The 21,768-nt window shown below is 36.6% G+C and overlaps 1 protein-coding gene across 1 annotated transcript; it reads right to left on the bottom strand.

Annotated features, from left to right (window-relative positions):
* Window positions 1–795: 795 nt before the first annotated feature.
* LOC136760553 (regulation of nuclear pre-mRNA domain-containing protein 1A) lies at window positions 796–16,996 on the bottom strand. The gene is made up of 7 exons (XM_066716000.1): window positions 16,717–16,996; window positions 9,437–9,566; window positions 9,181–9,287; window positions 8,601–8,695; window positions 7,455–7,581; window positions 6,970–7,145; window positions 796–1,647 (listed from the first exon to the last, which is right to left on the bottom strand). The coding sequence occupies exons 1-7, from the start codon at window positions 16,865–16,867 to the stop codon at window positions 1,498–1,500; spliced, it is 936 nt and encodes a 311-aa protein (XP_066572097.1). The 5' UTR covers window positions 16,868–16,996; the 3' UTR covers window positions 796–1,497.
* Between the last annotated feature and the right edge of the window lie 4,772 nt (window positions 16,997–21,768).

The raw sequence follows: 21,768 nt of genomic DNA, 5'->3' as shown, positions 1-21,768 counted from the left end.
CTTGGCTGATTTGCCTTTCTTGATAAGATTTCAGTAAAAGTGACACAAGTTAGACCGTTTTGATTACACTATGTAACAAAATTGTTGTTCCTGGGTAGTAAGTGTTATTTCCTAATTGCTTATGCCTCAAAAGTATAGAAAATGGCTATTATTCCCCACAAACTTTGTTTTTGTGACCAGGACAGTGATATTTTGAAATTTAACTATTTCCAATGAGAAAACGGGCAAAAATGACTACAAAAGATTTAGAAGTGAGTAGTTTTTTGAGAATTACGATTATACTGTAAATACAGTATAATCGTAAATCTCGAAAAACGACTCACTTCTAAATCTTTTGTAGTCATTTTTGTGTTACTTTAAATTTAGTTTGTACTATAAATACATGTTAATTTGTATTCATATGTTGTTTTTTCTGATTTTATGTGAATGAAAAGACAAATTTGCCCGTTTTCTCATTGGAAATAGTTACATTTCAAAATATCACTGTCCTGGTCACAAAAGCAAAGTTTGTGGGAGATAATAGCCATTTTCTATACTTTTGAGGCATAAGCAATTAGAAAATAACACTTACTACCCAGGAACAAAAAAAATGTGTTACATGGTGTTATCAGTGAATTCACACACACCAGCGTAAACATGATATACTCAGAGAGGTTTTGTGTTGTTTTTAAAATAGTGTTGTAGTGTTAATGTTTTTAAAGTAGTGTTGCCAAAATGGAAAAAAAAAATATCAAAAAGCTTTCTAAATGAAAAATCTCAGATCATGAAGGTAAAGTAATACATAAACAAATGACATTTTGATTCCACTAGCAATTACTGTTTATTTAGTTCTGATAACAGAACTTATTTAAATACATTGCAAAAATGACATTTTTAAAATGAATTCAATAAATTAAAACAGTTTCACAAACAACTGGTCGGCTTTTTCTTTTTTTTACAAAACACATCCTAATGTTAATAATGAGCAATGGATTTATAAGTAGGATACAGTCTGGAAATGTGTAAAAAGAAGTATACATTTCATGCACACAACAGGAAAGCCTTAATGCAGCCCTTGACTAGAGGAACATTATGAAATTCCACCACATACCCAATGTTTTCCAAAGACTTAACCTTCAGCATAACATCAAGAATTATTTTTCGTTTTTTAAAAATATTGTTTTTGGCTTTATCTAGGGTCATACGTACATATATACATTTTCAGTAAGACAGTTTTGCCGCAGTATGGAAAACACATGGATATGCAGTGATGATTCAAATAAAGATCATAAATTGCAAATACAAAGAAAAATACTGTAGTTTAATGTAAATTACATACTGAATTTTTTCATTAGGAACACGTCATGTACAATTTCTATCGTCATCATATTTAAATCCACTCTAGATACAAAAATAATATCACAACTATATCTTCTTCACCTAAGCTAACCCAGGAAAATGAGTTGTGGTAGTGAGGGGTCGAGAGAGGGGCGTGGGGGGAGGGGGCGAGCAGCAGTGTCAATCAGCAGTGTATAGGTCTCCCGAGGAGGGCAGGTGCAGGTGCCCCCCCGTCACGTTGGGAAGTAGGGAGAGATCTGGAAGGCTGCCCATCCGAGACCGCAGCTCCTTTCGGACTTGGGAAACTTTGGCCAGCTTGTGTTTATATTCCTGGAAAAGGACCAAGACAGATACACAGGTCAGTTGGGTTGCATACAGAATAACTGGAGGCTGATCTGAGGACAGAAGTAAAAGTCAGGGACAGTTAGCATTAACAGAATCCCCTGCAAAACCAAGACCGTGATTTCTGTATCTTGGGTGGAGGAAATAAAAGAGTAACACTGTCCTGTTTTTAAGAACATTTTGCAAGGGGATATACATACAAGGTTAAGGAACATAGTATTATATTAATAAAACAATTTCATCTTCAGTAATAAGGCAGCCAGGAACTGATGAGGAGGACCTAGCCATGAGTCAAGCCCATAATTAACTTTATTATTGTCACAAAATCAGACTATGAGATGGAAAGGTATACTGGGAGCCCATATACAGCACATCATCCAACCATAAATACTAAGATTATTTATCTATTTATCCTAGTGATAAGCAGTAAAATGAGATCCATGCTGTTTTGCTACATTATACACAATGGAGTGTCTAGATTCATTACATTTAGAGAAGGAGATGTCTATAGACCCAACATGGCTATACCAAAAGACCCAATGTACAAGATCAAATTACACATTTGGACAGTGCTTTCACTCATGTAATCAGCAACGGTATTTCATTTCCATACACCACAGCCCTCACTAGGATCCTCATCTTCATCCTAAAATGGAACAGCAAAGCTTGAATTGCAGCAGAACTGTCCATTGGATGGTGTAGGCCATTCAGTCATACAAAGACCAACATTTTCCTTTATAGGAATCAAACTGAATTTTGAAAAGTCCCTCAGACCTGGCCACTACCACATGTCTTAGCTATTAATTCACTGCACTGAACTTTTGAAAGAATGTATTTTCTAGTATTAGGTGAGAATCTAATCTACACAAGTTTCCATTGGTGTCCTCAAGTTCTGCCTGCTCATTCTAATGTGAATCAACAGCTGGATACAACATTATTTATTCTCTATTTCTTCAAAAAAGACAGTGACGTCTACCACGAGGAGCTGTTTTTTAAGAGTGAAAACATTAGGTTGATTAGGATGCTTCAATCTAACTTAATAACATATGCCCTTGAAACATATTTTTCATACTTAAAGTCTGCTGTGTGCTTAATCTTGCAAGAGTCCAGGGTCCAGTCAAGAGAGGAGAAATGTAGTTATTTATAAGTGATATAATACAAAAACACTCCTCTTAATGCATGAAGGAAATAGAATGCTTTTTGTTGATAATTATCTGAAAAATAAATACTGTTCTGCTGACTTTTAAATGCAACATAATGGGGTTTGCGTTTTTCCCCCTATATGTAATAGCTATACAATTGTAAATTTCAAATGTATTCTGTCTAATGTTTTTGGTATGGGGTCACGTTTTGTGTTACTCTGATTTGGCCTTATTTAGATGCTTTGATTTGTTGTTATTGCATGTGCCATATATCTCCAATAATGATACAGGATGTTAATAGCAACAGAGAAGGCTTGTTATTAAAATGGTTGGGAGTTAAAAGGCAAAGTATGTATAAGAGAAGTAATACAATTCATTCTGAGAACCTTTTTGTTTATGTGCTATAAATAAAACTGAATGTTTAATAAGTTGTCAGAAAAGTTGTCAAAAAAAAAAACAGAAGGGTTTGTTGATATAACCCACAAGACATTTAAGTATTGGGGAACAGGACAGTCACCAAGCACAGGATTGATGCTAAATGTGTGACTTTTTTAAAAATAATTTTAACAGGATTTGGCTGGACTGGTACAAAGTATTTTTTGCCCGTAAATCAACACTACTATATTAATTTTGTCAAGCAGTTACACATACATTTAATAATTTACTAATGCAATTATATATATATATATATATATATATATATATATATATATATATATATATATATAAACATTTAAGGCTTATACGTTTACTTAAAAAAATGGTAAAAGTGTCTGCTAAAAAATAAATATTAATTGTAACAGATCTGTGAACTGGTCAATTATTAAAAACATATTTAACCCTTATAAAAACTGATCTAGTTAAAGGTTGAAAGTTTTTGTTCAAGTGCAAAATTGCCTACCCCACTTATGGAAAAAGTTAAAAAGTTCAAATTTAGCAAGAGAAAGCATAGGTAAGACATATTTCACCACTTCAGTGCAAGTTTAAATGAACAGTGGAGTAAGATATAAGACTGGAGCAAAAACCTCAATTAATTAACCTCAACATCAATTAAGATACCTATGATAAAATTCATAAATCCATATTTGTCTGCACATTTAGAATATTAGTTTGCTGAATTAAAAACAAAACCAGTAACAAATTGTAAATCAAAGTATCTAAATGTATCTGTTCCTTGGTGGCAATGCCAAAAGTATATATTTTATGATGTTCCTCTTTAAAGGGTCTATACTTTTGTAGGTTTTCTTTTTAGTTCCACCTGGTGCTAAACGTCACGGCTACATTTTATTATAATCACTTTAAATACACAGAGCCAAACAGATATTTAATAAAGATAATTGAGTGGTTATGAATACTGCTATTTTTTCCCCCCCATCAGATCTGTTCTGTAACAAAGATAAAACAATTATATATAATGCATTTTTTCTGATCAACAAATATTGAAATTTAAAATTAGAGAAATCAAAATATTCTGCATGTTTAAAAGATATTCTGAAGTGTACTTTCATGATTATGTAAGTATAATCATAGATCACACTTATTTTTGTAATAATGGTCCATAAATCAATGTATTGCTTCTTTAGTCATCACAAAACAAATTAGAAATTAACTTTATAGCCAAATCCCTATTCTTCCATTAACAAGAACATGTTAGCTAGTTGTTTTGTAATTTAAACATTCCATTTTGGAACCAACTATTTGGTCTGTTAATGCCGTGGCATGAACTTGATTACAGAGGCCCCTTTTGGATTTGTAAAGCTTTTTAGGATATCTAGTTCGGTTTGTATTGCATGTCTGATGCACAGTGAAGGATGTTATATTAACTATGAAGGTTACAGGATTTTCAAAATAAAGAGCTTAGTTTTGTAAAGTGTTTAACAGTTCTATGAAACAGTCTTAAATACATGATCGGAAAACAGACTTGTTCCAAGCATTCCAGCAATATTAGTACTGGCCCAGTATGGTCTGCAATTTTTCTTGAAAGTGATCAAGATCTTTTGCCCAGAACTTCAAACAGATGGGTTTTTTAATTTTGTTTTTAAAAGGGATTGTTGGATCAGACAAATGCTAACATTTCATATAACTGTTAAACACATAGGTTTACCTACTTATGTTTTTTTTTAAACTTATGCTTTACTAAAGCTCGTCTTGTTGGGAGTATATTCTCATTTAGTTATGTTTTAAGGGATTGGTGAAATACCCAGGGAAGCGAGGGGGGTTAAAAAAAAAGAAAAAATTACCATCCCAAGCTCATTTATACAATTCTAATCTGATACCATGGGGCATTGATCATCAAGTCTGATTGACAACTGGAGTTCATGGTGCAGTTGAACTATAACTCCAAATGGAATAGCATATTTTAAAGCCATTGTCTCCAGAAAGTAATAGAACCTTGTCTTGACCCCAAGCTAGTGCAATGTGCCTGCTTTCCCTAAACTTGGGATAAGTTTCAGTTCCTTTTGAGAAACCTGAAAGACTGTTGCACTTGTGTCCACTGCTTATTGTTTGGCATTGCATCACATACCAAAAAACATACCAAAAACAGCTGGGCTCTGCACTGTTTGCAGAATAACCACCTCAGTGTCATTCCTATGTAGTGCTAAACATGTACTACTCAGGTGTACTATGCAAGGTATTCTGTGCTGCTCAAGAGACTATGAGAAAGGCTAGTCACTTAAAAATAAATACAATAAAAGGGGGGTGGCGAGATTGCACTACATTTTCAGAAATATTTTTGCTTATAATTTAGCACCACATATTTTGTACACTATCTATATGCCACATCTATATATTGTCCCCATGATTGCAGTTATTTTAAATAGTTTTAAATGCCAGAGTTAATGGCCCATTTAACCCATTAGATTTAAAATTTAGTTCGGAAGGGGGGGGGGGGGAAACAAACATTTTTTTTGTCTACAAGATCTAGCATGCCATTTAGAGAATGCTTCTTTATGAATACACATGGACAGTCTCAATAAAATCTAATATGGCTTTTAATTTTACCAACCACAGTGAATTTTCAGTAGCACCTTAAATAATACCACACCAACAATTTGTTTTTGGACTTTTATTTTTGTTTTCCATTTTTTTTTTTTTTTTTTTTTTTTTTTAAAACAGGATGATTCAATAAGACGAAGACACCAGGCAACAAGTTCTTGCTCAACACCTGTAATAGAAGCTAGACAGTAAAGAGTTAATACATTCTTCCCAGTACAAAATGTTTGTACAATTCTACTTACCAGTGAGAAGACCTGACTCCCTCCAGGATCCCCTCAAATGCCAGTCCCTTTCAAAACCCTAATTAAACTTTCTTGTAGCAAACCTGAGGGAAAATCTGAAGTAACCCCTAAAGAGAACACTTTCTGGCTCTTGAGTGCCAATTAGACCCTACATGGGGGGGAATTTTCCATCGTGGAAAATTATTGGTTTTGAAACTGAATACTATCACTTACTAACCAAAAAACCCATCAAAGATTATTTCCTTATGCATTATTAAAAACATTTTGGCCATGTAGTGAGCATAAATCTTAAAAACAAAATAGGGAGGTTGATTTTATCTTGGTAACTTTGGGAGAGTTATCCTGCACATTCATTGAATTGCATTAAGCAGAATAGACAATTGGTTCAACATGAACCAAGAGTTGCCGAGCTTTTTGTTTTGCAAATACTTTTATAGAGCGGTTTTAATTCCCCTAAACTAAAATGTTGCAAAACAAGTCAACGTAGAGATAGCTCAATTTATTTATTTTGAAGTGGCTTACTCTACAACAATTTTTTTTTTTTTTAATTTTTTTTTTAAATAGCACCAGTATAAATTTAGATTAGATGATTTGTGCATGTCTCACAGCACACCAATAAAACATTTTATATAAGAAAGTGTGCACATACGGATAGCTTAAAAAGTTTAAAAGGAAAAGCTTTGATGGGCTGCTTGAACTCTTCTGGTTGAAAACATTGCTTTAGTGCAAATAGTCATATCACCACCATCCTCACTGCTTTACTCCCAAGCAGTGCAACTGTCCCTGTTCTTCACACAAGACTCTTGGCTACTTTTTAATAACATATCTAAAGGTACTTAAGCGAGTATACCGACATATTGTTAAGGAAACAAGATTCATAAGTACAGACATTTTAAACGAGAAGGAAAGTTTTTAAAACATGTACGCACTTCCAATTTCTGTTCTTTTTCTGCTAGAATCTCCTTTTGAGCTCGCAGAAAATCCATTAGTGTCCGGGTTAGCTGCTTTCGGTCGTCAATCTCTGCAGCCAGTCTGCCATTGTAGTCTGCCAAAAGCATGCAGGCATCATCCACCATTTTGGACAGGCGATCCCCAGACTCTTTATCTAAATAAAAGTAAATAAAAAAATAAATAAATACAAAACAAAAGACAAGTTTACACTTTAACTTCACTTTAAGGTAGAATTCAAGTTGGAAGTTTTAAAAAATGAAAGCAAATTTTAAATTTGGGATGTCCAATTCAAATGTAATCTTACTTCTAAAATGCAAATGGATTATCACAGTCTAGCCCCCTGATCACACAGCCTGACAAGACATTTTCTTCCCACAGTGAATGTAGCACATGGTTTCTCAATGGCCTCTTTGATCTTCTACAAATGCATCCAAATTAAAAAAAGGGGTGGCTCTCCAAATACCTGTTATTCTGTCCAGCAATGAGACATCCTGAACCTCTAGGGGCAGCGAGGAGATCCTTTGGCGAACGGCAGCATCACCAGAAGCTGCGTTCTCCAGCTCCTGCAAAGCTTTGATGAGTTCTGAAGTCTACCAAGAGAAAAGTTATGAAGACAAGCTCACAGGACAAGAAACAATTGTTCATTATACATTTTTTGAAAACCGCCGCCCCCCCCCCCCAAAAAAAAAAAAAATTATATCTATATACACTGATCAGCCATAACATTATGACCACCTGCCTAATATTGCATAGGTCCCCCTTTTGCCGCCAAAACAGCCCTGACCTGTCAAAGCATGGACTCCACTAGACCTCTGAAGGTGTGCTGTGGTATCAGGCACCAAGAGGTTAGCAGCAGATTCTTTAAGTCCTGCGAGGTGGGGCCTCCATGGACCAGACTTGTTTGTCCAGCACATCCCACAGATGCTCGATTGGATTGAGATCTGGGGAATTTGGAGGCCAAGTCAACACCCTGAACTCGCGATTCATCAGACCAGGCCACCTTCTTCCATTGCTCCGTGGTCCAGTTCTGATGCTCACGTGCCCATTGTAGGTGCTTTCGGCATTGGACGGGTCAGCATGGGCACCCTGACTGGTCTGTGGCTACGCAGCCCCATACGCAACAAAGTGCGATGCACTGTGTGTTCCGACACCTTTCTATCAGAACCAGCATTAACTTTTTCAGCAATTTGAGCTACAGTTGCTCATCTGTTGGAATCGGACCACACGGGCCAGCCTTCGCTCCCCACGTGAATCAATGAGCCTTGGCCGCCGGTTCACCGCTTTTCCTTCCTTGAACCACTTTTGATAGGTACTGACCACTTAAGACCGGGAGTGCACCCCACAAGAGCTGCAGTTTTGAAGATGCTCTGACCCAGTCATCTAGCCATCACAATTTGGCCCTTGTCAAAGTCGCTCAGATCCTTACGCTTGCCCATTTTTCCTGCTTCCAACACATCAACTTTGAGGATAAAATGTTCACTTGCTGCCTAATATATCCCACCCACTGACAGGTGCCATGATAACGAGATTATCAGTTATTCACTTCACCTGTCAGTGCTCATAATGTTATGGCTGATCGGCACACACACACACACACACACACACACACCTGGGGAGGATCGCTAGGAGAGCTTTGACAAGGATAGTCATCTTCCTCAACTTTGATCTCTTCATAGGGACGCTTCTTGGGCTTCTTTTCACCATCTGAAAATACAGCATGACAGCAGAGTTACAGCTGAATAATTCCCCATGCATTATATTTCAGAAGTACTGCACATTACACTGGTACAAACATTTCCTTATCCAGACCCGGATGATTACAAGAATTGGAATTTGTAAAATATATTATGCCTTGAATTGCACTGTATTATTGCACTTTGTATTGCTTGTGTCATCCCGGACAAGGGCATCGGCTAAAAAATTATAAATCGTAATGTAAGTAGCCAATGGGGACAATTTGTAATTTGCAAACCTTGAATTATGAACTGTTGACATGTTTGTTTTGTGGTGGCAGTCTGCCACCATTATCACAATCCCATAACCTCTTGCACTTCGCTAATCGGAGCCAAACCAAGCTCCTAACCGAGATCTAATTGCCGATTCATGAGGAAACCTCACGATTGATAAAAACTGGTAGTAGCACTTTGTTTCACTCTCGGGTTGTCAGTGTTAAGAGAAAGCTTACTTACGCAAAACTTTTCGGAGCTGCTCCAGTAAGTCATTTTCATACACTGCCCGTTCCTGCCAAATAGATAACACTCTACCCAGGTGCTTCTTACAGCCCTCTTCCCCTTCACTGTCAGAGAGAAAGAGAAAGTTATTTGATTACTAAATTGACAAGTGATCAGAGAGCACAAAAGAAACACATGATACAACTACATGCACATTAACCAAAACATTGCAGAAGGGATTATTACATAATGAAATGAAATTGAAAAGCATTACCTTGACACATGTTTAAAGGCATCCATTATAACTGGTGCAAAATCCTTAGTAAATTCTGGGCCTTTTCGTTTGCTGTTCTGGATGACATCATTGGCTAGGTAGAGGAACGTCAGCTTCCGAGAGATTTTAGCTAAAGAAACAGAAAATAAAAATCCAGTCAATAGGACTCCATTACTATTCTGTGCCATAAGTGCGCTTGTCTGAGGACGTTTATGCTTCTGTATTGCATCTTCAAACCAGATCCATCTCAGGTTTTCCTGGGTGTATTTTGTTTTGAAGGAAAACGGATTGCAAACTTAACAGTAGTAGCACACTTTTCTGCACAATTAAATCTTAGCTTGTTGCAGTGTGGGAGAACTTTTACAATTACAAAAAAAATTAATAAATTTAAGTTCTCTCCCACTACAATTCACTACAATTGGGTATCTGGGAAACTAGTTTATGAACACTTTCCTCCTCTTCCCCAGAAGTGAGGTAGTCACTCCACTGGGTGTTAGTTTGTTTTGCATCTGGTGCTGTAGTTAAGCTTGGCATAGTAAAGACCACATCCATAAAGATTGGATTAAAATGTTTAACATTTTCATAATTTGCCTTGGGTTTACAAGCAGTACACAGTCCAAGTTAAACATTACAGTAAAAAGTGATATTTGTATACATTTTATTTGCATACTGTGACAGGAAAGGATTTTAAATTACAAATGTGGGATGCAGCATCTCTTATTTAAACGCATACTCCCTTGAGAAATATTTACAGCATCATCTCTTGTGAATTTGGGATCTAATCTAGAGTTGGTTGTTCTAAACAGGGCAATGTTTTGCAGTTGTTAATTTGGGTTCATGCTCGTAAGAAAATACACAGGTGTACAAGAAAGGTGCTTCTTGGCGGGGTGGAGAGAAAGGATTTCCCTTGGCACAGTCTCCTGGCATCCTCTAGACATTTAACTATCCCCCCTCCCATAATGAGTTCTTGGAAGATTACTCTAAAACAAACAAATTATTCAGGGCATTAGACTATAATATTCCTCCACACACCATAAAACAGCATTTATTCCAGCACTATAATTTCCTGTGCAGAAACTATTTTACAAAACTGCTGTACATTTTAAAATTTGCAAAATTAACTGTATACTTCAGAGTAGACCTCCAATTGAACTTTAAACGAGTAAACACAAGCTACAAAATTCTTCCAATTTAAATATTAGTTCCCCATTAAAGTACGTGTTAGACCAAGTCATTTTACATCAACTGTGAACAAAGCAGTCCCCTTTCAAACAACATAGATAAAATGTAATTTTATATGAATAATCATGAAGACCAGGCTGTAATAAAATACACAAGTGTTTGTAAACATTTATCCCAGAGTAATTAACTACATTCATGCTTTATTCTAAAGGGTTTGTAAGTAATGTAACACCAGGCCAAATATTTACCACTGACTTGACCCAGAATTGAACTGAATTTTAAAAGTAAGTGATTCAAACTTTGTTGGTTTAATTTCCAATTATTCAGATTGGTCAGTTGCATGATTTAACATTCACATTTACAAGCAAGTGATATAATGATATTCAACAGTGACCTCTATTGAGAACAACTTTGCATACAAAAGTCCTGGAGTTAGGATCTCCTACCTGGAACATGCAAGACTTGCATGACAACTCACATTTAAACTTTTGGATTTAACTTCAAGCTTCTACAACCAATCAAAGATCAACAGGCTCCTTTTTACGACGAACCAGATCAATTTCACAGTGCCAAAATCATATCCCCAAGTGTAAAGCACTAACTAGCATGACCAGATATTGCATGTCAAAATTCAGCTATTAGGCCTATAGGCTATACGCCTCAACTTTTTCCTCTTAAGAACACTTTCTCTCCATGACAAAAGATTTTAAAAGACTACAATTTCTATTTTTGGTGTAGTTTTTAGTAAGGGTTTCTCCCAATTTGCACATGTAGAGTGGTCGAGAGGCTAAATATAAACAGCTTTAGTGCAAATTTCCATAGGAAAATCCACCAAAACATGGAGACCCCCCTTTTAACTGCATATACAAAGCTAATATTGTATTGGGATTCCAGCTACATTGTAGCCTAATATTATGAAATGCAACAAGTACTGTTTTGCCACACAAATGTTAATTTGTTATAAATGGATATTCTTCCATAAGCCAAAAAGAGAAAACCGAGGAAGTTCCACAGATACTGATTTTGACCTTTCTATGGGTCTCCACGTTTGCCATTCTAAAATACATTAAACACTTGAGAAATGTAGGCCAAACTGCATTTAAGGGCACTTTTCCTTAAACATCAAGGTAGTGGTCTAAAAAGCCAGAGAAGTTGTAGTTGCATTATTCTTTACACAGTTGTTGCTTCCATCTGCTTCAGACCAGCAAGTTAGTTTGATTGTAGCATACTGTGGCAGAACAGATATTGTGGCGTTTCTTTAGTCACCTTCATATGTTCATAATAACAAATGCATACCAAAATGCATTGCTGGGCAGAAGCGAAAATGCAGCACCATAGCATTATTGCAGGCCCCTAACTATAATTGTAGACCTAAATTGGTTATTTACAGTTGTTTCACAAGAAAACTTAACACCACTATTTAAACTAATCTATGAACATTTCATTATAACATTTCAACAAACTGCAAAATAGATAAGATAAGATTTCTGAAATTAAGGAGTGTCCACTATAGTACAGAGCCACAAAAACATGATATTCAAGAGCACAGCTTTTAAATGTGACAACTTAAAATGCATTTTAGTTTACCACCTACAAACTCAAAACCAAGACATATTACATTAAAAAAATGTAATAAAATCCATGAAAATCAATGGCTTTGGATTACAGCTTGAACTCCTCATTAAAGGTAACCATTGAGCAATTAGCCATCACCAAACTGCTTTACTATTACTGTAGTCAATAGTCTATTAAATTATTTAATGAGCATTATGTGTGTATGGTTAACATTAATCATGATTGTTAGTGTTATTCACACTATGAAGGACTAATTACCAAGAACATGCAACCTTTACACATATTTAGACAAGATAGCAAAAATTAATCAAGAAGTACACTTAGAATATCTTCAGTATTAACTTTGTTGCATTGAATTGGAAGATTTCAATGGCATAACACCTTTGAGGGAAGAAAATTTACACGGATGACAATTAAATATGAGCGTTTTAATTTCTATACACTTGCCAGTCTAATGCATAGAGGAATCATTAAATGCTTGAATTTGCCTGGGTTGCATAAAAGCAGTACAGGTGTTGTCATCTGAACATAATCCCCCTTCTTGGGGATGTTATTTTAAGAAGAACCAGTAAACACCATTTTGAACATTACGGTCTATTACAGTAAACCACACACTGCTAATGTAAATGGTTGCTTTCCTTTCACCCGATTAACAACTATTGAAAATGTAACAATGACATTAATGACATATACAACAATTTTGAAATTACACAATATGAAACACTCATGAAAGCACTGCTAGTTCTGGAGAGCTATTAGAGACTTGGTAACAAAAGAAAGGAAATAAATATGGGGGTTCTGAAACAAAGCTGATAGAAGTACTGGGTTAATGCCATTTTCTATGCTCACCAACTATAGTCAACACTGAGAAATTAATTGAAAGAATAAGAAAACAAATTACAGTATAGGAGCAGGATTGAGAAGTGGATCCAAGCTGCAACTGGGGTAACAAGTCAATAATAAAATCCGCTTAGGTTTTTCTAACATTTGCTGCAAACACTATTTCTATATCTATACAAATAAAAGTCAAGTCTTAAGTCCATGCAAATGACAGCAAAGTTTTAATGATTGAGGCCGGGCCAGACAAATGCAATGTGGTAAACCATATTGTTCTGTTTAACAAACCCACGTGGAATGATGCAGCTTGCTGCAATGGATAGCTTCTGCTTTTCATTACATTTCAATACATTCAACAGTGCAAGAGCACTGATGCTGCTAAAGATCATGCAGCTTTCATTTCAAGAGACTCAAAATGGATATGGTCAGTTGTCTGATCCCTCACATCTAACTAGACCTGGCAGCATGTTGCAAAACAGAATGCTTCTTTTACACAGGCAAAGCAAGGTAACTCAGCCCTATGAGATTCTGTAAAAGTATAAATTGACAAATAAGTTTAATACTAATTAAAAAAAATTACATATGAATTCGGCCTATATACAGCTCTGGAAAAAATTGAGACCAATGTTAAGTGGTCTCAGAGCTGAACACTTTTCCACTTCAAATTGTTAATCAGCACTGTGAGAAGAAATTAGGGAAAAAGAATCACCTGGTGAGAGGATAGGAATTCTTCACATCACCAGTTTTTCCAAGAGTTCAGTCCTAACTATTATACATATCAGTAGTTAGCCTAGACCACAGCTTTTTCAAATCTGTATTAGGAAAAAGGAACAAGCACTTCATTAGTCTTCTGATATTTACATGTAATTCAGAATGAAAAGATAGACACCACAGAACACAGGATAAATCAAAGACACAAGCTGAGTATCATTCAGGAGCAAATAAAAAGCTTAGTTCCCTTCTGAAGCATTTACAATAAAATATAACCTTTTCAAATCGGAATGATCTGTATGCATTTAATCGTATTGCTCTCATATAACCTGAGTTTTCCCTATCTAAACAACTACACACTTTTTACCAGTCCACTGAGCAGAAATAACAGCTTCAGCTATCTCAGACACCTGTCCCATTAGGGTTGTTCTGGTGCAAATATTAGATTACTCTCAGGCAATCTTTTCCCTCATTAAGATACTGAGGTAATTTACCCCCTTGGGAGGAAGTCAAAAACAAGTAGCCTACACTATTTCTTAGGAGCTCATGGGTCAATTTAAACTAGAAGTACCATTTTAACAAGATGATCCCAGAAAGACAAATACAACAGTTTGCATTAAATAGATAAAAGCAAACCCCCAATTTTCTCGGAGTGTAGTGGTACTTTTTTGTGCTTCCTGGTAAACCTAGCAAACAGAAGTCTGATTTCTGCATTAAGTTTGTTTTCTAATGAGACATGCTCATCAGGAAAAATAAGGAAGGTTTACAGGATTACAATTTCAATCAATGAAATACAACACTCTTTCAATCTGTAGTTAGGATACGTTTTATTGAGGGGGGAATAATCCAAACTGTTCCTTGGGATTTGGCTCAGACTATTTATGGAGCAGCAACACCTGGTATATACATTAAAGCCAGAAATTGGATAACACCATACTTTTGCTGTTCTGTACTTTGTAATGAACAGTGTTACAACAACATATAAAGTGATACACTGCATAAACTAGTGTAGCTAAAACACTTTGCATAATTCCAGTCATGCTTTTACAGAAACAATACAGATGCATAATGCAAAATCTACAGTTTATGAATGCTGTTTTTCCTAGAATGCATACATTTTAATATCCTGCAGACAATCAAACATCTTTATGTACAAAACCTAAAATGTGTTATGCCAATTTTGCCAACTATGATCCAATTTTGCCAGCTATGATCCAATTTTGCCAGCTATGATTACAATTCAGTTTATGATTTGATGCTAAATGTATTAATTAAATAATGCATTACAAAAATAGACCCTAACTCATAACAGTTAGATGGAATCTCAAATATTCTCTCTTTACAGCATATAAAGTAAAACATAGCCCCCCACACTCACCTTCTGGCATTTTCAGTCACATTTCACAATGACTAAAATTGTACTTTCAAACATTCAACAAAAAACCCTGCTTTGAAAGCCCCTACCATACACAATGCAAATAGTCTAACCTGTTACAGTGCCAATTACATGTCTGCAGGATCAACCAGGGTTGTTACACCTTGCAATTAATACAGCAGGCATTGCCACTTTCCTTCTGCCAAAAGCACACATTAACTCTACTAATAAGTCACAGCAGCTATATAATTCAACACACACGAGAGATTATAAGCAATACAATACTTGAAAATATCAGAGGATGTGTACGTTTGTATACAACATGCATTTCTCTTATGTGGTCTTCTACATAACCAAGAAGTATTATACCAGTGCTATATTTTGAAAAATAACCTAAAATGCATACAAGTGTGATTCACAAGTTTTGAAAAAGTAAAAGATAGACGTGAGCAACAGCTGTGCAAAGACAGCTCAGAAAAGATTGCAAATGAAGACGTATAGACAGGGCTATTTACTTCCACAGTGAAGAACAGATTACAAGTGACAAACAGTACAAGACATAGGTGAAGTGCTATACAGTTGCAAGTTACATCTGCCCTACCAGCTCAGAAAGCATTTATAATCTCTGTAATAGAAGAGTACTGAACAAAGTCACTAGATTACCTACATGATTTTACATTTTGGTGGTACAGTAAGGGTCATTCGAGCTCACAAAATGTGAATATGCAATTTGCTCATGTAGACACTATTTTCTGGGTACAAATATCTAATTCAACGTCAAATGCCAAACGATTGTTTTCACTTCTACCGTTGAAGTCCCTCCAGTTTTGGTTTATTGTGGTGTAACCAAGAAATTAAAGAAAGTAATCCCTTCAATGTTAGGTTAGGAGAGGGGTGGTGAATAAAGTTTAGATTACCCTGATAGTCCCCATTTTGAAGTCAAACCAATCCAAAGTTTATTCAAAAAGATCAATTTCGGCACTGTAGTAATACAGCCTACTTATACCAGAGAGTGTGGCATTTAAAAACTCCGTAACGTAAAATAGTGGATTAACTGGGCAAACGTATCATACGTGGATATATCTCTGGGTTTCTTCAAAACAACTAACCAAAATATATATTCCCATTTTTGCAAAACAAACAAAGACAGGGATTAAGCGAAAATACTCGATACAGCTCTAATGCGATCGTGCACAATAAGAAACACAAGCGACTCGTCTCTGATGGCCACACTAACACGCCTAGACCAAGTCGCTCACAGCCAGGTCAAAGGTCATTTCGGCAGTTTTGCTTCCTGTGTCAGCTAAACAGCACACGGACCCCCCCATTCACATCACAGATTGCATAAATTGTGCACCGCTTAGCAACCTGTGCACATCAAGTAACATTTAAATGTTTCATCACACACATTTTATTGCGTTTTCCGATTTCATACTGCTGAAAAGGGTATGAAATCATCTGTGCAAAGTAAACCAACGAGGCATTTAAAGAAAAAAAATACAAATCTTCCACTTCCTCCCGTACTAGAATGCACTTGCAAACAACAAATAAACAGTCATATAACAAGTACAGAAGCCATTGTTGCAGGATGTAGCCATACCTTTTCTCAGCTCGTTGAACCATACAGTAACGATGGTTTTAGAGTGTTTCCTGTGGTGGATGAGCCATAAAGATAGCGTCTGGACGCTCTGCTGCGAATTACTGAGCTCCGAGAGCTTCTTTTCTAATGCAGCTTCAGAAAACGCAGACATTTCACCCTAGTGTAGCCAGAGAAGGATCGGTTACCTTCTAAATTGAGAAATGCGCTTCTCCCCCCTCCCCTCCAGCACCGACACCAAGCACTTCAATGAAATACTGCTGCAAAATGGCAATGGTAGGAGGGATTTAAGCGCGTTTTCTGATGACGTCACCGTTACGTCTCTCTCGCGCCCTGCCTCGCTCTCACGCTTTACAATGACATCAATAGAATACAAATCTGAGAATAAAAAGAAGCCTTGGCTATGTGAACGATTGAATTATATTCTTCAACAGTAAACCATACGGTATTGAAATATGTCTTATGTAAAGAAGTATAAGGGTAATATATTAATACATGAAGGAAAAGAGCACATTAAAATTGTTTAAAAAAGCATACTATACACAAAATATGACAAATGTTTTCATATATATATATATATATATTATCATAGTTTTATATTTTGTGCAGTCATGTAACACAATCTTACAAACAGCATCACATTAAATAAGCTATATGATACCTGAGAAGAGTCTCGTCTTGCAGGTTTTCTATTATATATATTTACACACAGTGGTGAGTGAAAGTTTGTGATCCCCTTTATTTGTATTCCCTGCATTAATTTCACCTACAATTATTGGATGTTCATCTAAGTCATAATAATAGATAAAGAAAATCTGATTAAACAAATAACAAAAAAACATACTTTTCCATTTCTTTATCGAACTGTTAAAACGTTCATCTAATTCAGCCATCTAGTTGTAGATTTACTTGTGTTTTGGATAGTTGTTGTGCTGCATGACCCACATTATTTTAAGCTTCAGCTTACGGATGGACACCCTGACTTTCTCCTGTACAATTTGCTGGTATGATTCTCCCACCACCATGCTTCTCAATTGTTTTGTTGGAATGCAGCATTTTGTTTTTGCCAAACATAACATTTCTCATTTATGGCAAAAAGTTCCACTTTCGTCTCATCTGTCCACAGAACATTCTTCCAATAGCCGTCTGGATCATGCAGGTGGTCTTTGGTAAGCTTGAGATGGGAGGCAAATATTTTCAGAGAGCAGTGGTTTCCTCCTTGGTATTCTCCCTCACAAACCATTCTTGTTCAGTGTTTACCTTATCATGGACTCATTAACACTGTATTTAGCAAATTCAAGAATTTATTTATTTATTTATTTATTTATTTATTTATTTATTAATTAGCAGACACCCTTGTCCAAGGCGACTTACAAAATATCAATACAGTGCAATACAGTACAATACAATAATATAGTGCAATTCAGGCATAATACATTTTACAAATTTAGACTTTAGAATTTACACAAGTGTATAGGAGATACAGTAAGCACAAAATAAGGTCTTACATCCTAGATTGTAAAAGCTGATGAGTGCAGACAAGATGTTAAGTCAAAGTTAAGAACTAAGAAGGGAGAAGGAACATAGGGAAGTCAAAATAAACAATGCAAGTGCTATTAATGCAAAGGCAAGAGTATGACAAAATGTTGTATAAGTGCAATTTTACAGGAGAATGAAAGACTAAATTACAAATACAATCTGAAGAGATGTGTCTTGAGTAAGCGCCGGAAGGAGGTCAGGGACTCTGCTGTTTTAACTTCAGTGGGAAGGTCATTCCACCATTTAAAGGCCAGGGATGAGAAGGAGCGGCTCTGGAGGAAGGAGAGTGGAGAGGAGGCAGAGTTAGTCTTCTGGCACCGGAAGAGCACAGTAGTCTGGAGGGGATGTATGGAGAGACGAGAGTCTGAAGTTAGCTTGGTGCAGTGTGGTCGAGACAGCGGTAGGTGAGGGTCAATGTCTTGAACTGAATGCGTGTCGGTATCGGGAGCCAGTGGAGGGAGTGGAGCAGTGGAGTAGCGTGTGCGAATCGGGGCAAAGAGAATATCAGACGAGCTGCAGAGTTCTGGATGAGCTGGAGCGGGCGGGTAGTAGTTGCAGGCAGGCCAGCCAGGAGGGAGTTGCAGAAGTCCAGGCAGGAGAGGACCAGTGACTGGACGAGCAGCTGAGTCAAGTAGTTGGTGCGGAAGAGTCGGATTTGGCGTATGTTGCTCTGGAAGAATCTACAGTTGCGTGTCAGCGTGGTGATGTGCTGGGTGTAGGAGAGCACAGGATCAAGGATGACTCCTAGATTTTTAGCAGAAGAAGAAGGAGAAAGTGTGGTGGATTCCAAGGGGATTGAGATGGAGAGATCCGATTTGGAGAGGTTGAGCTTGAGGTGGTGTGAGTGCATCCAGGCAGATATAGCAGACAAACAGGAAGAGATGCGAGAGGGGATGAGAGGGTGAGAAGAGGGAAAAGACAGGAAGATCTGGGCATCATCTGCGTAGAAGTGGTAGGAGAAACCATGGGATGCGATGAGGGGGCCCAGGGAGCGAGTGTAGAGAGAGAACAGGAGGGGGCCCAGGACAGAGCCTTGAGGTACGCCTGTAAGGAGAGGTTGGGGGGTGGATAAGGAACCGTGCCATGTCACTTGATAGGTCCGGTTGCTGAGGTAGGAGGAGAACCTGTGACTGCCAGGAGAGCCATCTCAGTGGAGTGAGCTGTGCGGAAGCCAGATTGCAGAGGATCCAGGAGTGAGTGTTGGGACAAAAAGGCAGAGAGCTGACAGTGGACCACCCACTCGAGAGTCTTTGAGAGGAAGGGGAATAGGGAGATAGGGTGGTAGTTCTGAGGAGAGGTGGGGTCAAGGGTTGGTTTCTTGAGGAGTGGGATGACAGCAGCTTGTTTCAATGCAGAGGGGAAATAAACTAAAGGGTTCACAAACTTTCTTTCACCAAACTATTTCCTAGAATCAATAAATGTTAGGTAAAGTTATGTTGATCTGTGATTATTTTAAAACGTAACTAACAAAGAAAAAGATGATACATTTTTCTCTACAATTTTTATATTGTGTAGGTAGTCCTATTTATAGAACTACCACGTTAGCCAACTTGGGTAAAGTAATCTGCCAAATAACGCAATAACAAAACGTATGTATGTATGCAGGGATGGGCAAAGATACATCAAAATGTATTTTAAAATAAGATACCAAATACCTTCATTTTAAGTGTATCAAAATAAACTACAAAATACAGCAGCCAAAATAAACTACTGTATTTTAGTATTTTAAAAATACTAAAAATACTTTTACAAGGGAGAATGAAATCACTTCACAAACCTTCCATCTATCGGCCTATTTGATCTATCCCTTCACCAGTACACTGACTCCGTTGATTAAGTAGACAATGTTTGATAGCAACAGCTTTTCTCTGCCTAACGAGTCATGCGATAAATCTGACATATGCAACCAGTTAACAGATCAAATATTCACATCCCTGTGATCACCCAGATGAAGGTTAGTTTTAAAGTAACCAACAGTTTAATGTTTATCTAACAGTTTGCTAATGACTCATAATGGTATCCTAATTTAGTTACTTGGTGTTTGGTAATGAAGGGCCTACTTTACATCAGCAACACTGACTCAATGACAAACAAGTAATTCATAAGAAGACAACTGATGGTACATTTATTCATAGCAACTAGTTCTAAGTAATTAATCATTTGATTGTTAATCATAAATATAATAATAAGTTATGTGTCAGGCAGTCATTCATGCAATGGTATGCAAAATCATGATCCTACTAAACAGCTACTTCAATTAGGGTACAATCATTTAGCAATCAATTATTTATTTATCAATCATTGGACACCTATTTGGAAGTTGAAAACAAACATTTTAGCACTTTGTCAACAATTATTAAATGATCAATATATTTTGATTTTAAATGTAGCCAGAAACGTAATCAGAAAGTAACAACAGAACTTGTAAAGGAGTATTAACCCAACTCCAACCACTGAATCTATTGAGAGCCTCAGAATATAGGTATAGAGGACACATACACATTAATAGTGTAGTAAGAACATTTACTTAAACTCCAATAGAGAATACTACAGACCAGGTATTCCAAAACAGTTCAAAGGTTCTACCAAAAACAGTCAAACTTATGTGTGAGTGTGGGTGAGAGAGTAAGTGTGTGATTGAGTGAGTGTGTCGGTGTGTGTGAGAGAGTAGTATGCATTGATAAAATACTCTTCAGGCAAGTGGTCTGGAATCTTGGTTCATTTGAAGTCCAGTTTTCTTGCTTACATCTGAGAGTTCTTAAAATTGAAACCACAGGTCTTCTGGTGTTTTTGAAAATATAACAATATATCAGTTGTTCAAATAAGCTCTGTTTAACTTGATTGCTTTGTCTTCCCAGTCCAAAGTACTTAAAGGTGATGAGTGTGTGTGTTATAAATGGAATAAATTAAACACAATACATTTTACTGACTCAAGTGGAATAACATGCTCATAGTTTACATTGATATGCTTTCTTGGTTAATTACCAGCATAGATAATCAATATGTACTGGTATGTGTGGTAGGAGATTAAAAATGACTTCTGCATGTACTTTGTTAGATGTCTGTGACCTCATTTTGGTTTCTAGTCCATACACTAGTTGCTTGGAATCTGATCAAAGTTGTGTCATGCTGATACTTTTCTGAAGACTCATATTTTTTTGAAGGCAGCACTAATAGTGATTGATTCACTTTAATGGAATAAATATGATTTCACATAGTGAAAACACAATCATTGAAGTTCCTCAGAATGATCTTGGATGCTGGGAAAACTTTTCAGGCTGCATTTTAAAATGGTTGATGAAGGGATGTGTTTGGTTTAATATAGATCTCTGCTATAATAGAAGTGATGCAATACTTCAGTGTAAGCAAATTTTTTGCTGGGGTTAGTTTCAACACAGTCAGTACAGTGCACAGACATTTTGGGGGGCAGGGGCTCAAGCCAAAAAAAGGGCACCCTGTGTTGGGAGCTGGGTTGAGAGCTGCCCGACGATCATAAAGTTTATGCTAGTATTAAAA

Source organism: Amia ocellicauda, chromosome 10 (genome assembly GCF_036373705.1).
Source record: "Amia ocellicauda isolate fAmiCal2 chromosome 10, fAmiCal2.hap1, whole genome shotgun sequence".
NCBI classification, from domain to species: Eukaryota; Metazoa; Chordata; class Actinopteri; order Amiiformes; family Amiidae; genus Amia; species Amia ocellicauda.
Note: the sequence above shows the minus strand (reverse complement) of the source record. Positions and strands in the feature narration are given on the sequence as shown.